Here is an 18,123-nt window from a genome sequence, read left to right as displayed (position 1 = left end):
CCAGAGTCACAAGGAGCTGCCTGTGCCTGAGGTGGGAATCAAACTCAGTTCCTCAGTTCCCCAGGACCAAAGTCCACCACCCTAACCACTAGGCCACTCCTCCACTGTTGCTACTATTTGAGATTCTACATGGAATGTTGCTATTCCACTAGCAACATTCCATGTAGAAGTCGGCCCTTGCATATCACCAATGTGGCCGCGCAGGCTTCTACATGGAATGTTGCTAGTGGAATAGCAACATTCCATGTAGAATCTCCAATAGTATCTATTTTATTTTTGTTACATTTGTACCCTGAGCTTTCCCACTCATGGCAGGCTCAATGCGGCTTACATGGGGCAATGGAGGGTTAAGTGACTTGCCCAGAGTCACAAGGAGCTGCCTGTGCCTGAAGTGGGAATCAAACTCAGTTCTTCAGGATCAAAGTCCACCACCCTAACCACTAGGCCACTCCTCCACTGTTGCTACTATTTGAGATTCTACATGGAATGTTTCTATTCCACTAGCAACATTCCATGTAGAAGTCAGCCCTTGCAGATCACCAATGTGGCCGCGCAGGCTTCTGCTTCTGCAGGACGTCACGGTCAGACTCACAGAAACAGAAGCCTGCGCAGCCTTCTACATGGAATGTTGCTAGTGGAGTAGCAACATTCCATGTAGAATCTCCAATAGTATCTATTTTATTTTTGTTACATTTGTACCCTGAGCTTTCCCACTCATGGCAGGCTCAATGCGGCTTACATGGGGCAATGGAGGGTTAAGTGACTTGCCCAGAGTCACAAGGAGCTGCCTGTGCCTGAAGTGGGAATCGAACTCAGTTCCTCAGTTCCCCAGGACCAAAGTCCGCCACCCTAACCACTAGGCCACTCCTCCTGGGAAAATCTCTATTGGAGGTGAATATATATTACTATAGTTTTATGTATAATGCTGGTGGGCTTTACCAGCCAAGGTAAAAAAAAATATATATATATATAAAAAAAGTTTTATTTGTAATACTGGTGGGTTTCTCCGTGAGAGATTGCCGGATTGGGAAGGGAGGGGAGTTGCCATCATGTCAGACGAGGGGGGAGGGCAGGTCAGGGTTGATGCCGGGCTACAAGGAGAAATGGAGGGGTAGGGAAGGGCAGTGGCCCCCCCAGTAGAAAAAGAAAAACATGATTAGATACTTGTTGTTTATTATTATAGGTTTAATTATATGTGAATATTTTGCCTTGTCAAACAGACGTTTTTACTTTTATTTTTTGTATATGACATCAGCAGTGTTGCAGCCTGGCCTGAAGGAACTTTTTAATCAGACCGAACACTCCATTTCCTGCCAGCGCAACTGTTGAATGCCTTTTGGTTTAATAGTGACTCACAAGCGTACCCGTATGAGTGACGGTCATTTGCAGAACTTAGTGTTACTAAAAGCGAACAGGCGGATTCAATCGTAGAGGATAAAAATGTTAACGGTAGTTGTATTCATTCATCGTCTTAAATGCCAGCAAGAACATTGCCTCTTGGATTACAGAACTTTCTTGTAGCCCAGGCGTGTCCAACCTATGGCCCGCTGGGTAAAGCCTGAGGAAGGGTTACATGAGTAAGAGAAACGGGGTAAAAGCTGGGGGAGAGGGGCTTACATGCGCAAGAGAGACTAGGTGAAGGCTGGGGGGGATTACAAGAGTGAGAGAGATGGTGAAGCCTGTGAGGGGGGGGGGGGGGGGTTACGCAAGTGAGAGTGAGACTGGGTGAAAGCTGGGGGGGATCATTTGGTACTGAGGTATGGCAAAATGTGGCAAAATACAGTGATATTCAATTAACTCTGAGCTTTGTCGTTGGCTGTCATTGGGATATTTCCGCTGGTTCACGAGCAGTGTTCCTTTCATTTTGTTTTCAAGTGTTTGATTTTACTTTTAATTGATGTTCATTTACTGCGTTCACTGCTGTGATACAACCGTCATTAGCAGTATATCATACTTAATAAACAAACACACATTTTCTATTCACAGTAATATTTTACTCAAGAGTATAATTTTAGGTAATTAGGGAGTCTTTTACTAAAGCTTAGCTTAAGTTATTTGCAGCAGGGTCCATTTTATTAACTGGAGCTAAGCTTTAGTAAAAGACCCCCTTAGAGTCTCATTTCCCAAACTGTGGCAAAAGGGGGCTTGCACCGGCGTTGGTACGTTTTTGACACATGCCAAGCAGGTGCGTAGCCAGACCTTGGCGGGAGGGGGTCCAGAGCCCAAGGTGGGGGGGGGGGGGGGCACATTTTAGCTCATCTCCCCCAGCCGCTGACCCCCTGCCGCCAACTCCCTGCCACTTTTGACACCCCCCCCCCCCCCGCAAAGGTACCTTTGCTGGCGGGGGTCCCCAACCCCTGCCAGCCTTAGTCTTCTTCAGCGCCAGCAGGGGCGTAGCTGCTATGGGGCCACGGGGGCCTGGGCCCCCGTAGATTTGGCCCTGGACCCCCCTCCCGCCAACCCTCTCAACCCCCTCTCCCGCCGCCAACCCACCGTCGCCGTCTGTATACCTTTGCTGGCGGGGGACCCCAATCCCCGCCAGCCGAAGTCTTCTTCCTTCGTTTGGTTTCTGAGTCTGACGTCCTACGTCAGACTCGGAGAAACAGAACGAAGCCTTGCAGATCAGCCAGCGAGGTCCTCTTCTTCCGGCGCAAGGCTTCCTTCATTTGGTTTCCGAGTCTGACGTCCTGCACGTTGTACGTGCAGGACGTCAGACTCGGAAACCAAATGAAGGAAGACTTTGGCTGGCGGGGGTTGGGATTCCCCGCCAGCAAAGGTAGGCAACGGCCGGGGGGGGGGGGGGGGGGGGTCAAAGTTGTTGGAGGTATCGGCAATGGCGGGGGTCGGCGTCGGCAATGGCACTGAGGGGGGGTCAGCAGCGCTGAGGGGGCTAAAACGTGCCCCCTCTCCTCAGCTCTGGACCCCCCTACCGCTGATGTTTGGCTACGCCCCTGAGCGCCAGTCTCCAGCACGTTCACTGATCTGTGCTGTGCAGGACATCAGGACTCACAGCGCACATCAGCGAACGCGCTGGAGACCGGCGATGAAGAAGACCCCTGCCAGCAAAGGTACCTTGCGGCGGTGGCAGGTCGAAAGTGGCGGGGGAAGGTCGGCGGGGGGGCTTGAAAGTAGAGGAAGCCAGGACTAAATCTGTGGGGGCCCATGCCCCCACCTAGCTAAGCCTCTGATGTCAAGTCCCCCCTTTTACTGCAGTAGGTCTTTTCTTTTTTTTTTTTAAATTTGCCAGAAATCTTTATTAACAGTTCGAACATGTGGGAAAACACAGTATATCTCCTATTCCAGTATCTGATCTTTACACAGCCAGTACAAATTAACAAGAAGAATACAGCCAAAATTTTGTTCCCCTCATCCCAAACAAACATAATGTTGCTCAGTGAAACTTCAAAGTTTTTTTGTTTTTTTTTTTATTCCCCCCATACTTTTTATAATGAGTGAATAACTCCTCCTCCCCCCCCCCCCCCCCCCATAGGTCTTTCTTTTCTACAGGAAATGGCTGTGTGGAAAATTAAGCACTTGCATCATGGCTATTTCGGGGTGGGTGGGGGGGGGAGCCCTTACCACCACCACCCATTGAGGTGGCGGTAAGGGCTCCAGAGCCAACCTGCTGGTAACCGCTTACCACCAGGTACAGAACCAGTGCTACAAAAAATTAAAAATTACACTGGCTCCCAGTACAGGCCAGACTAATTTTCAAAACGGGTGCGATCATTTTCAAAATACATGAAAGATCTGATTGACCTATCGCCTAGAAATGCGACGCCAGGAACCTCCTACTTCACCTACCCAAATACAGAAATATAACCTACAAATCAATCTACACAACAGGATTCGACTACCTCCGCTCCAAATGGTGGAACCTAATCCCGAAAGCCATAAGAAACACTGACAACTATCTCCACTTCGGAAAAGAACTGAAACACACACTACTTCAGAACAGTGGCGTAGGAAGGGCGGGGCGGTCCGCCCCGGGTGCACGCTGCTGGAGGGTGCAGAGAGCAGCCGCATGCCTGTCAGCTCCGCTGGTTCCCCGCTCCCTCTGCCCTAGAACAGGTTACTTCCTCTTCCGGGGCAGAGGGAGCAGGGAGCCAGTGGAGCCGACAGGCGCGCGGCTGCTCTCTGCACCCTCCAGCAGCCAAGAATGCACCCAAGGGAGGGGGGGGGGGGGTGCGCAGCGGCGATCCGCCCCAGGTGGCAGCCAACCTAGGATCGCCACTGCTTCAGAAAGTTCTACAGTGAACTGTAACAAGAGTCCCACTGCGCAACCGACAAATGAATGTCTTCTAACTGTCCAAAACGCATACTCCTTCCACCGATTCTGTCTCGTTACTACGCCATCCACCGATCTTAACTGTCTGTTTAATATGTAACCCACCTGACAACGGAACGTAAGCCACATTGAACCAAAGCTTGTTTTTTGGATAATTCTGAGATAAATAAATAAATAAATAAATAATATTTTTGTAGCACCAGGTATGACGGCACACTGGGGGTGGGAACTCTGCAGTAGCCCGGCGGGACTTCCTTTTTAGAGAGCGGTAAGCCCACATTTACCGCCGTTCTGTAACAGGGCCCTCTACTTTTTTACTTGAGTAAATTTTTAATGCAATTTTCATTGTACTTTTTAACTTAAGAAACAAAATATGCATTTATCTTTACTTTTTTTTAATTAATGAAATTTCGGCACATCAACCAAGAAAAATACTTGTACAGCAAAGTGATATACATAAGATAACAATAAACAAAAAAAAAAAGGATCACATTTCAGAGTGGACACCCGGGAGGGAGTGGAAAACATGAAAAAAGGATCTGAGGAAGCTAGAAGGATGGTCTAAGGTTTGGCAATTAAAATTCAATGCAAAGAAATGCAAAGTGATGCACTTAGGGAATAGAAATGCACGGGAGACGTATGTGTTAGGCGGGGAGAGTCTGATAGGTACTGAGGGGGAGAGGGATCTTAGGGTGATAGTATCTGAGGATCTGAAGGCGACGAAACAGTGTGACAAGGCAGTGGCCGTAGCTAGGTTGTTAGGCTGTATAGAGAGAGGTGTGACCAGCAGAAGAAAGGGGGTGTTGATGCCCCTGTATAAGTCGTTGGTGAGGCCCCACCTGGAGTATTGTGTTCAGTTTTGGAGGCCGTATCTTGTTAAGGATGTAAAAAGAATTGAAGCGGTGCAAAGAAAAGCTACGAGAATGGTATGGGATTTGCATTACAAGACGTATGAGCAGAGACTTGATGACCTGAACATGTATACTCTGGAAGAAAGGAGAAACAGGGGTGATATGATACAGACGTTCAAATATTTGAAAGGTATTAATCCGCAAACGAACCTTTTCCGGAGATGGGAAGGCGGTAGAACGAGAGGACATGAAATGAGATTGAAGGGGGGCAGACTCAAGAAAAATGTCAGGAAGTATTTTTTCACAGAGAGAGTGGTGGATGCTTGGAATGCCCTCCCACGGGAGGTGTGGAGATGAAAACGGTAACGGAATTCAAACATGCGTGGGATAAGCATAAAGGAATCCTGTGCCGAAGGAATGGATCCTCAGGAGCTTAGTCAAGATCTGGAGGCGGGGCTGGTGGTAGGGAGGTGAGGATAGTGCTGGGCAGACTTGTACGGTCTGTGCCAGAGCCGGTGGTTGGGAGGCAGGGCTGGTGGATGGGAGGTGAGGATAGTGCTGGGCAGACTTATACGGTCTGTGCCCTGAAGAGCACAGGTACAAATCAAAGTAGGGTATACACAAAAAGCAGCAAATATGAGTTATCTTGTTGGGCAGACTGGATGGACCGTGCAGGTCTTTTTCTGCTGTCATCTACTATTACTACTACTACTACTACTACTATTTAGCATTTCTATAGCGCTACAAGGCATACGCAGCACTGCACAAACATAGAAGAAAGACAGTCCCTGCTCAAAGAGCTTACAATCTGTTAAGTAATCTAAATATAAAAATAAAGAAATATCACTCAAGCCCACAAAATAATGATCCAAGATTACAGAAAAGAGACTATCGGAAAAGAAAAGAAAGAAAATTCCTTGAAGTGCCAGATCTACAGCTATATTCATGAAGAGTTAATTAGCTATTGGGGTAACATCCTGGTTACTTACGACACGTTTAGCCACTAAAAAAGCAGTGAGATGTGAAGGATCAAAGAAGACATATTCACAAATTGGTATCTAACAATGCATTTACAGGGATATCGAAGAAAGAAAGAGGCGCCAAGCTGAAGTACACCTGGCTTCATCAACAGAAACTGTTTACGTCTTTTTTTGAGTGTCTCTGGCTACATCTGGGAAAATCTGAACTTTAAGACCTAAAAAGGACTTTTTTCTATCCTTAAAGAACAATTTAACGAGCCAGCTTTTATCTGGTGTTAATGCCACAGAAGCAACCATTTATCTTTACTTTTACTTAAGTACTTTGACCTGGTACTTTAAACAACATATTAAAGCAAGTCACTGAATTTTTCATATGTGGAAGCCTAGATTCAGCTTTCTAAAGTGAACATTATAAGCATTTTAGCGGTAGTGGAGAGCTTTGGAAGAATCCAACGTATGCACAAAGAGCCAAATTCTATTTAAAAAAAAAACTCCACGCGCTTACAGAATATGCGCATCTGCCGTTCTTGCAACTAAAATGTAGGCACACCCATTTAGGCAACTTTAAAACCAGGCCTAAGTGATCGGGTGTATTCCATAATAGTGCGCATAGCTTTTTTGAAAATGCCCACGACCCGCCTGTTCCCTGCTCATGGCCACGCCCCCACTCCAGCTGCACACATTAGAATTTACATGCGCCATGTTATAAAGTCTCGCGAGGTCAACGCCAACTCTCGGCGGCCATTTTGAATCGGCGCTGAGAATCAGCAGCAGGAAAGGTGCATGCAGGGCAGTGCTCCGGGCAGGAAAGAGGGGGCTCTTTCCTGCCCCGAATGCGGAAGAGGTCACTAGACCACCAGGGCACTAGTAAGTAAGGGGAGGGGAGGCTAGCAATCTGCCCGTTTGTCCGGATTTCTGGACAAATAGGCAGGCTGGCAGGCGGGCCCACCAGCCTGCCCATTTGTCCAGAAATCCGGACAAACGGGCAGATTGGCAAAACCCGCCCGGTTGCCCGGACATGCCCTCAAAAAGAGGACATGTCCGGGTAAATCCGGACATATGGTAACCCTAATTGTGGAAATCCTGAAAACCTAACTGGAGAGTCTGTGCCGAGGACTGGGTTGAGAAGCACCGATCCAGGATGCCTAAATTTCTAGAGCTGGTTACACAACTCGAGAGTGGATTTTTTTCCCCCTTTTTAAAACACTTACGAGCCAAGCACCTCCATAAATACAAATGTATCTCGAATATTGCTCGTCTGCTTTTTCCAAGTGTTGCTGTCCTCATCATCTTGACAGCCCATTTTCTCCACGGTTGATGCAGGGAATTCTAAACGTTGAGAGAAAAAGACAGAAAATGTTGCTTATTTCACTAGATAGTCCCTTTATCGAGAATCCAAAGCACCACTGAGAGTTAGAGACAAGTCCAGCACTGGGGCTGTCACTTTCTTTCATGTGCGAGTGACTTACAAGCTCTGAGAAATCATTACGCCTACTGCAAAATGAAGTTCTGCAGTAGGATGTAATGGAAGATGGTCTTCTGTACTTACATTTATTTTTTATCTTACTGATCAACTTTTGTTTTCTTCCTGCTCGACTGACCACCACCGTAGGAGCCAACTTTTCAAAATTATTGGGGGTGCTAAGCCCAGTGGAAATAACCCTTCCATGGACAAATACAAGGAATTTTCTCAATATTGGGGGTGCTCAAGCGCCCAAAGAGTCGGCTCCTATGCTGACCACCACAACGATTCACCCGAAAGTGAGGAATCCCTGGCAAGCCTGCTGCTTGATCCAACCACCAGCAGAGTCTCAAAGGCTTGAGCAAACTGCTCAAGGTCCGAACAGAAACACAAGACTGAAAATGAGTGGCTTAGCATCTGATGTGGTTTCTTGCTATTTTGCAGTCACAGTGATGAGCTACTGGGGTTGTGCATTTGCTTTAAATGACATTTCCTGTCATTTCATGTTATTTTTAGCTTTTTTTTTTTTGTCCCTCCTGGGTCATTAACAGTGGATACTCTTTGCAGACAGAGTGTACCATTAACAGCACTGTCTCCTGAAATGAAAATTGAAAACAAAACAAAAAAAGTCCTGAAAATGTTTGGCCCTGCACAATCTCTAATAATCGCAGAGGGGTTCATATTTAAAGCCAGTTAACTGGTTAATGTATATAAAGGGGCATTGTCGATAGGACGTCTAAGTCAGACTTTGGGCGTTTTGCGAAAAACGTCCAAAATCCGAATAGGAGAGAAGGTCACTTTCGAAAAAGAGAAAAACGTCTACCTTTCGTTTTTGAAAATACGGTTCCGAACAACGTTTTGTGATTTGGACGTTTTGTTTTTTTGGCCCATTTTCGAACCCCCTCCCCCTCAAAAAAAAAAAAAAACGTCCAAGTGCAAAACGCACAAGATCAAGCCATTGGGATGTAAGAGAAGCCAACATTTTTAGTAGACTGGTCCCCCTGACATCCCAGGAAAGCAATAGGGCACCCTGGGGGAGGCGCTGCAGTGGACTTCATAAAACGCTACCAGGTACATATCTCACCACTGCTCCCTTACCTTATGTGCTGAGTCCCCCAAAACCCACCCAAAACCCACTACCCCCAACTGTACACCACTACCATAGCCCTTACTGGTGAAGGGTACAGTGGGTTCTGGTGAGTTTTGGAGGGCTCACAGTTTCCTCCACAAGTGTAACAGGTAGGGGGAGGTATGGGCCTGGGTCCACCTGACTGCAGTGCACTGCACCCACCACTAGACTACTCCAGGGACCTGCCTGCTGTTCTAATGGACCCGAGTATATCATCTGAGGTTGGCAAGTAACATTTTTCATCACATTTGTTGGGGGTGGGAGGGGTTAGTGACGGGCTCAGTCTCTCAATGGGTGGTGGTAAGTGCCCCCCCCCCCCCGCGTGGCCACATGGTCATGTCTTTTTTAGGGGCTTTTTACCCGCTGCAGTAGAAAGGGCCCCTACTGCTACCACAGGGCCCTATTTCCCCCAGCTTGGACCCCCTAGTGCATAACTCAAAAGGGGGCATGGCCATGGGCACGGCAGGGGCATTCCAAAAAGCTGCACATGGAATTACGGAATATGGCCTCAGTGAACTTAACTTGGGTCCCAGCATTTACACCAGGTTTCAGCAGATACAAGTCTGGGGCCAAAAATTCAGCACAGGAATGAGCGCTGAGCACGATTCTAAAAAGCGTGTACGCCCTTTCTAGTATCATGCTTAAGGCTGATTTTTGTTTTCTTTTTTGTGCCAAATTTTGCACGCCATTTGCTGAATCCAGCCAATATGAGCAAGAACTGTTTTCTGTTTATCATCGCTCGCAGTGCTGATCAATATAATTCAGCCTTAAAGCGAGATGGACGCTCTTCACCCTGTACTAAAATTGTCTTAATTTAAAATTCTATAAAAATGACCATGAAACATATGTTTTTCAGTTCTCAAATCTTTAAACATTCCTAACAGTGGCGTAGCCAAGGGTGAACCTAGGTGGGCCAGGCCCACCCAGTAGCAGCACACCTACGCTGATTCCCCTAGCCCCACCAGCTGAAAACTCCCAACTACTAATATGTACGTAAGTAATGCCACACTGGGAAAAGACTGTCCCTCCTGCATACCTTGTAAATAGCAGATGACATGCGGGTGAGACAAGGAGAGACCAAATCACCTGCGAGACAGGGAGGGATTCTTCTGCCCACCCATCTTGAGTCCAGGCCCACTCAAAGTTGGGTGTCTGGCTACGCCCCTGATTCCTAGACTTCAAAAAAAATTCCTAAATGTTTTATATTTTTAAATTTTTAAGAGGGGGCATCAGAAGTAAACCACTGAAAATAAGGTAAAAGGACGTTTGAGGGCAATCCTCCCTCAATACGTCCCAACCTTACACATAAAAGATTACAAGAATAGCCATACTGGGTCAGACCAATGGTCCATCCAGCCCAATATCCTGCTTTCAAAAGTGGCTAATTCAAGTCACCTGGCAGAATCCCAGTTAGTAGCAACACTCCATGCTACCAGTCCCGTGACTTCCCCATGCCCACCTCAATACAGACTATGGACTATTCTTCCAGGAATCTGTCCAAACCTTTTTTAAACCTAGATCACCGACCACTGTTAGCACAAATAGGAGGAAATATTTAGGATGTGGTAATATGGATTTTAAAATGATATAGACATGGGGGAAGCCACTGCTTACCCTGGGATCCATATCAAGGAATGTTGCTACTATTTGGGTTTCTGCCAGGTACTTGTGACCTGGACTGGCCACTATTGGAAACAGGATACTGAACTAGATGGACCACTGATCTAACCCAATATGGCTATTCTTATGTTCTTAAATGCTGATTAATGGTTCTTGAATTGATAAGTTACCACAAAAAAAGTCATTTAATCATTGTAATCCCCACCCAAGTCTGATTTTCAGAATACCCACAATGCATAATGTGCGGGAGGATTGTGCCTGACCTGTCAAACATGGGCTGGAGGTCCGTGGGACCAGCAGACCCCAAACAGCATGGACCTGGTGGCCTAGTGCCCCCACCGAACTCCCCGCCACAAGCTGATGACATGGGGGCTGGAGGTCCAGATTCTCTGGCGGTGAGTTCCGGACCCACCGGATCTTCAGCCCCCTCCAACTCATCCCCAACACAGGTTCTTGGGGGGGTGGGGGCTGAGGATCTGCTGGGTCTGGAGTTCGTTGCCAGAGAATGTGGTAAAGGCGGTTAGCTTAGCGGGGTTTTAAAAGGGTCTGGACGGCTTCATAAAGGAAAAGTCCATAGACCATTATTAAATTGACTTGGGAAAATCCACTGCTTATTTCTGGGATAAGCAGCATAAAATGTATTGAGCTTTTCTGGGATCTTGCCAGGTATCTGTGACCTGGATTGGCCACTGTTGGAAACAGGATGGTGGGCTTGATGGACCTTTGGTCTGTCCCAGTGTGGCAATACTTATGTACATATACTTGAGATGAATTTGCATATATTTTGACTGAAGGCTGTGTGGATTTGAAGCAGACTTCTTTGGAAGGCCATGTGGCCTGAGTTGAGATGTGCTCCATTGAAGTTTGGAAGAAGTGGTATCTTCACTCCTATCTTTCACCACCCACTCTAGCCACACCATAAGGGAAAATCTATAGCTCTGCCTTACTCAGTACCACATCATATTACCCGGTGGTTTCCTCTTTTCAGAAAAATGCTAACTTCTGCATTATAAATTCCTAGAATGAACGTGTAATGCAGAGAAACGGGAAGGTCTACCTCGCTTCCCTTGGAATCAGTGGTCTCATTCTGCACATCACAGGGAAAAGGGAAAGCCCAACGTTGGAGGATTTACAGAGGCTGGACATTGATTGAAACCATTTCAAACAAGGTGAAAAGACAACAGACAAGATAAATAAAGACATGCTACAGATGTTCTGTAAGACACTGCTGCTTGTTCAAATAGCTGCTATGGTAACTAATGCATTGACCTGACATGTCGGAATCAGCACAAAAGCAATACAAGCCACACAGATGAGAAGTCACATGGCCCAGTCCACTTAAGGCCTGGTGACAGGAACAGACCATTACATCTGACAAAGGGGATCCACGTGCCTAGCCTGTTTAGCAATAGATAACGGGGGAAGAAAGAGCACAACACAAGTTGGATCTCCCACCCCCAGGCTTGGAAAAAAGACGGATGAGGGGGAGATTTGACCGAGGTCTACAAAATCCTGAGTGGCGTAAAACGAGTAGAAGCAAATCGATTTTTTTTTACTCGTTCCAAAAGTACAAAGACTAGGGGACACTCGAGGAAGTTACATGGAAATACTTTGAAAACAAATAGGAGGAAATAGTTTTTCACTCAACGAATAGCTAAGCTCTGGAACTCTTTGCCGGAGGATGTGGTAACAGCGGTTAGCTTATCTGGGTTAAAAAAAAAAAGGTTTAGACAAATTCCTGGAGGAAAAGTCCATAGTCTACTGTTGAGACAGTCATGGGGAAGCAACTGCTTGCCCTGGGATTGGTAGCATGGAATGTTGCTATTCTTTGAGACTGTACGTGGAATCTTGCTGCTCTTTGAGGTTCTACATGGAATGTTGCTACTCTTTTCTACATGGAATGTTGCTACTCTTTGAGATTAACAAAATTCCACGTACAACCCCAAAGACTAGCAACATTCCACGTACTGTCTTTGGGGTTCTACCTGGAATGTTGCTGCTATTTGAGATTCTACATAGTAGATGAAGGAAGGAACGGATCCTCAGGAGCTTAGTCGAGATTGGGTGGCAGAGCCGGTGGTGGGAGGCGGGGCTGGTGGTTGGGAGGCAGGGATAGTACTGGGCAGACTTACATGGTCTGTGCCAGAGCCGGTGGTGGGAGACGGGGATAGTGCTGGGCAGACTTATACGGTCTATGCCCTAAAGAGCACAGGTACAAATCAAAGTAGGGTATACACAAAAAGTAGCACATATGAGTTATCTTGTTGGGCAGACTGGATGGACCGTGCAGGTCTTTTTCTGCCGTCATCTACTATGTTACTAAAGTATCAAAAGACGATAAAGACCATAATTTTATAGGCAAAATTTCCAGAATTTAGCTGCCTGATTCGCAAAAATATATAAAACGTTTCTTCCCAAAGGTGTCTTTATGTCTTGGAAAATCAAACAGAAGGAAATTTTGATTATATTCTTCCTAACACATACACGCTTATTTTCAAAAGAGAAGGACGCCTATCTTTCGACACAAATCGGGAGATGGGCGTCCTTCTCGCAAGGTCATCCAAATCGGCATAATCGAAAGCCAATTTTTTTTGACACCCTCGACTGCTTTCCGTTGCGGGGACGACCAAAGTTCACGGGGGCGTGTCGGCAGGGTAGCGAAGGCGGGACTGGGGCATGATTAGGAGATGGTCGCCCTCGGCCGATAATAGGAAAAAGAAGGGTGTCCCTGACGAGCACTTGGACGACTTTGGTCCATTTTTTTTTCACCACCGGGCCTCAAAAAGGTGCCTGAACTGACTAGATGAACACTGGAGAGAATTGGGGATGACCTCCCCTTACTCCCCCAGTGGTCACTAACCCCTCCCACCATAAAAAAACCAGTTTAAAAATACTTTTTTGCCAGCCTCAAATGCCATACTCAGGTCCATCGCAGCAGTATACAGGTCCCTGGAGCAGTTGTAGTGGGTGCATTGTACTTCAGGCAGGCGGACCTGGGGGGGGGGGGGGGGGGGGGTTGGGGGGCTCAGCACCCAAGGTAAGGGAGCTATGCACCTGAGAGCAATTTGTGAAGTCCACTGCAGTGCCCACTAGGGTGCCCGGTTGGTGTCCTGGCATGTGAGGGGGACCAGTGCACTACAAATGCTGGCTCCTCCCACGACCAAGGGCTTGGATTTGGACGTTTTTAAGACAGATGGAAAGGAAAATGTTTAGATAAGACATGGATATAGGAAGGGAGAAGTGAGAGAACCACCAAACTGATCGGAAAGCATAAGAACATAAGCACCGCCATACTGGGAAAAGACCAAGGGTCCATCAAGCCCAGCATCCTGTCTCTGACAGCGGCCAATCCAGGCTTCAAGAAACCGGCAAAACCCAAAACTAAAAAAAAAAAAAGATTTTTAAAATAATGTTCAATGGTCTTTTCCCTCAGGAATCTGTCCAACCCCCCCTTAAACTCCGTAAGGCCAGCTGCTGTCACTACATTCTCCGGCAACGAGTTCCAGAGTCCAACTACACGCTGAGTAAAGAAAATCTCTCTCCTATTTGTTTTAAATCTACCATATTCTAGCTTCATCTTGTGTCCCCTGGTTTTGTTGTTGTTTGAAAGTGTAAACAAACGCTTCACATCTGTCCGCTTTACATCTTGTAGACTTCTATCATATCACCCCTCAGCCGCCTTTTCTCCAAGCTGAAGAGCCCTAACCTTCTCAGCCTTTCCTCATGGGGAAGTCGTTCCATTCCCTTTATCATTTTTGTCACCCTTCTCTGCACCTTTTCTAATTCCTTTATATCTTTTTTGAGATGCGGCGACCAGAATTGGACACAATATTCGAGGTGCGGTCGCACTATGGAGCGATACAACAGCATTATAACATCCTCGTGTTTGTTTTCCATCCCTTTCCTAATAATACTCAACATTCTGTGCGCTTTCTTAGCCACCGCAGCACACTGAGCAGAAGTTTTCAACGTCTTATCCACAATGACGCCCAGATCCCTTTCTAGCATATTATCAAATAATCATTTTTATCTGGATAGTGAACCTAATGTAAAGGTCCACTTACAAAGGCGCGCTGAAAAATGGCTCGTGGTAGCTTAGGTGTGGGTTTTGGGCGCACACCGATCCATTTTTCAGCGCGCCTGTAAAAAAGGCCTTTTAAAAATTTCTGCCAAAAATGGACATGCGGCAAAATGAAAATTGCCACACGTCCAATTTGGGTCCGAGACCTTACCGCCAGCCTTTGACCTAGAGGTAGAGACTCACTCTGTAACCGGGCTGTAATGACCTACGTGCGCCGAATGCCACTTGGCATGCGCCCATTACACGTGCCCAAAAATAAAAAATATTTTTCGGACGTGTGCTAAAAATGAAATTACCACAAGAGCCACGTGGTAGTCGAGTGGTAACTCCATTTTGGCACGCATTGGGCGCATGTAGACATTTACGTGGCTTAGTAAAAGGACCCCATATTATCTTGGAACCAGGGGCGTAGCCAGACTTCGGCGGGAGGGGGGGGTCCAGAGCCCAAGGTGAAGGGGCACATTTTAGCCCCCCCCCACTGCTGCCGACCCCCCCCCCCCCCGCCACCACCATCACCTTTGATTCCCCCCTGCCAACAACCTTCCCCTGCTGCCGCCGTCGGCTACCTTTGCTGGTGGGGGACCCCAACCCCCGCCAGCTGAGGTCCTCTTCTTCTGGCGCAAGGCTTCGTTCTGTTTCTGTGAGTCTGATGTCCTGCACGCACGGGGTTGGGGTCCCCTGCCAGCAAAGGTAGCTGACTGCGGGGGAGGGTTGGTGGCATGAGGGGGGGGGGGGGTCGAGAGGGTCGTCGGCAGAGGGGTCCAGGGCCAAATCTACGGGGGCCCAGGCCCCCGTGGCCCCACGTAGCTACGCCACTGCTTGGAACACCCTGTGGTGGGGGATTATCATTGTTTAAAAATCTTTACTTTAAAATGTACCAGATAGATTTATATTGGCTCTATGGCTTGTGCCTCACCATATGTGAAAACTGAACATGCTTTGGCCTGCAAAACCCGTGGATCTATATTTTCCAGAACCAATATGATTACTAGAAACCTGCATCACCGCACACACAATGGTTAATGGACTCAATCATTAACATCATACCGCTAAGGATGTAAACGGCACAGACAGCCAAGGAGATGTGGGGTTTCCAAATAACTGGATGAAAACAGCACAGACAGGCGAAAAGATTTGGGGTTTGGGGATAACGGGATGAAAACAGCACAGGGCTACAAGGGCAGACAGTCAACACCCAGGTGAGGCTAGGCTGAATTATTCCCTGAAATTTTCAAAATGCAGACAGTGGGGGAAACATTATCCTTGCAGGGCCGACCAGCAATTAACAACAGCGTCCTCGGAACCAAAGCAAGAACAGCCAACGGACGCAACACAGAGAAGCAGCAGAAATGGACGTAAAGTACTTGCCAGCTTTCATGACGAGGGAGGAAGAGGATAAATCCTCCGGATCCTGTAAACGAAGAAGGAGAAATTAAACTCCAGTCCAGACACCAGCTGGTTCTGGGGAACATGCAAAATAAACAAAATTGTTACTTATCTGTTTAATAACAACAATAATAAATCACATCATAAACAGACCTGGTCATATTAATTCCTGGGCCCATAGCAATAAGAAGGCCATTTTTATTAATAATCAAATACTGGATCCACATAACTTAGAGAAAATTAATTCCAACAAAAGCAGTTCTTGATGACGGAGGCACCAGGTAAAAGCAAAATCGACAGATCTGCTCGCATTAAAGACCGAAAAGTTTAAGCCCTCTCTCTCTCTGGGGAATCGTGCAATTCCCTTTTTACAATTAGATTATGGAGGGGTGGCATAAGGTTTCCTTAAAAGCTGCACGTCCTCCTATCCGGCGATTATATGGGTAAAAGAAAAGCTCCCCTCCAAGCAACACAATTACTCCAGTTGAATAACATCTGACAGAAACCAGAGTCACTATATTATGGAGGGAAACTCCCTTTATTATGGCTGAATTCTGTTGCACTAATAACGCTTTTTCCTCTTCTTCAGCCCAGTGTCACTAAAGTGCAAATTCCTGCAGTAGCCGCGCAACACGTGGCTTCCAAGTGCCTGAATTAAAACAGTCTCTCTCTCCATCACGAGAGAAGAATATGATTAAAAGCAAAAACGAAAGGAGCATTTTTAAAAATAAAGCCCTGCTCCTTTTTTTACAGGTAACGGAACATCTAAATGATCCAAAACGCCAGCACAGCAGAACTTTTCCCTGCAGAGATCCAATCGGCACCGATTTAACCCGGGGAAGCCGAATCCCAACCGAATCTTCACAAAGAACCTGCTGCCATGGGGCAGAATATTTTCCTCCGCAGACCTCACAGAATAATTAGCCTTGCAAATGTTTTAAAGTCAAAACGTAGGTTCTAAGCCCGCCCTCCCCCTTCTGAACCCAATAAAGTCCGATCCAAAAAGCTTCACGAATACCACCGGGTTGGTGTTTTTATTTTTTTTTTTTGCAAATCTGAGCAGGAGAAGCTGCTGGTGTCTCATAAAGTGAGCTTTCCCCGTGAGATCGATCTAATCATGCCCTTGGCAGGTGTCCTCCTGCACCTTCCATTGATTGCATTAGACGGCACAAAGCTGGAGGAAAGAGAGAATATTTTTTGCCTACCTACCTTGAAAACATAAACACCAGCTTCGGCCGACTCTCCAGTTCAGCTCCAACAGGTCTGTCTGAAGCTTAGAGGCTCGAACAGAGGCAGCTAACAATGAAGTGAATTAAAGGGGAGGAATGTGGACAGATTTTTGTCTTAGGACAGTAATAAAGACTGCTGTTTAAAGGGGAGGAAAGTTGGCAGCCTTGACGTATTTCATGTTGTCCTTCAAAAATTAATCGACTCCATCTCTTCCGTCTTTAAACACCTTTAAAGTTGGACTAACAGGGCTAGCACACCACTTTACTTCAGTTTTTAAACACAAATTCCCTGTGATGACTACCCCCTCCCCCCCCCTTTACTAAGTCGTGCGGCAATGCCGACACAGCCCATTCAGGGCCCCTTTTACTAAGCTGCGGTAAAAGGGAGCCTGCGCTAGCATCAGTGCGTGTTTTTGATGCACGCTGAGCCCCCCTTTTACCGTAGCAGAAAAAGGCTGTCTTTTATTTACTTATTTTTTAAAGAAATGGCCATGTAGTAAGTGAACCAGGGGCGTAGCTAGGTGGGGCCACGGGGGCATGGGCCCCCAGGGCCGCCGAGAGGGGGGGCAAAATTCCCTGGGCCCGGGCCTCCAAGAGGGGCCCGGCACCGGGGTGAGGCTGCTGGCGCTGCAGTCCCCGGTCTCACCTGCCTGCCTCCTCGGCTCCCGGCCCCCTGCATTCAAAGCGGCAGTCGCAGATCGCCTCTCTTCTGGCCTTCCCTCCCTGTGTCCCACCCTCGTGGAAACCGGAAGTTACATCAGACGAGGGCGGGACACAGGGAGGGAAGGCCAGAAGAGAGGCGATCTGTGACTGCCGCTTTGAATGAAGGGGGCCTGGAGCCGTGGAGGCAGGCAGGTGAGACCCCGGACTGCAGCAGTGGGGGGAGCAGCGGGGGGGGGGGGGGGCAGAGGCGAGGCAGCCTTGCCCCGGGCCTGGCCTAGTCTCTCAGCAGCCCTATGGGCCCCCACAGACCTGGCCCCCTCTACTTTCTACCCCCTCCCCCGCCGCCAACCTTCCCCCACCACTTTCGACCCCACCTCCCGCCCTGCCAACCCTGCCCGCCACCTCCAGGTACCTTTGCTGGTGGGGGTCCCCAA

General features: G+C 47.6%; 1 protein-coding gene across 5 annotated transcripts in view; it reads right to left on the bottom strand.

Annotated features, from left to right (window-relative positions):
* CAMK1G (calcium/calmodulin dependent protein kinase IG) overlaps positions 1-17,683 on the bottom strand; it is a 64,367-nt gene extending 46,684 nt beyond the window's left edge. The window contains exons 1-3 of one of the 5 annotated variants that reach the window (XM_030220956.1): positions 17,007-17,073; positions 15,780-15,822; positions 7,331-7,448 (exon numbers count right to left, since the gene is read on the bottom strand). In XM_030220956.1, the coding sequence (XP_030076816.1) occupies positions 7,331-7,448; positions 15,780-15,789 (128 nt within the window). In that variant the 5' untranslated portion in view covers positions 15,790-15,822; positions 17,007-17,073. Of the gene's footprint in view, positions 1-7,330; positions 7,449-15,779; positions 15,823-15,950; positions 15,992-17,006; positions 17,093-17,672 lie in introns of those variants that run through there. The other 4 variants (XM_030220957.1, XM_030220960.1, XM_030220958.1 and 1 more) reach the window with 4 other exon arrangements.
* Between the last annotated feature and the right edge of the window lie 440 nt (positions 17,684-18,123).

This window comes from Microcaecilia unicolor, chromosome 12, assembly GCF_901765095.1.
Source record: "Microcaecilia unicolor chromosome 12, aMicUni1.1, whole genome shotgun sequence".
NCBI lineage: Eukaryota > Metazoa > Chordata > Amphibia > Gymnophiona > Siphonopidae > Microcaecilia > Microcaecilia unicolor.
This window is presented reverse-complemented; position numbering and strand designations above follow the sequence as displayed.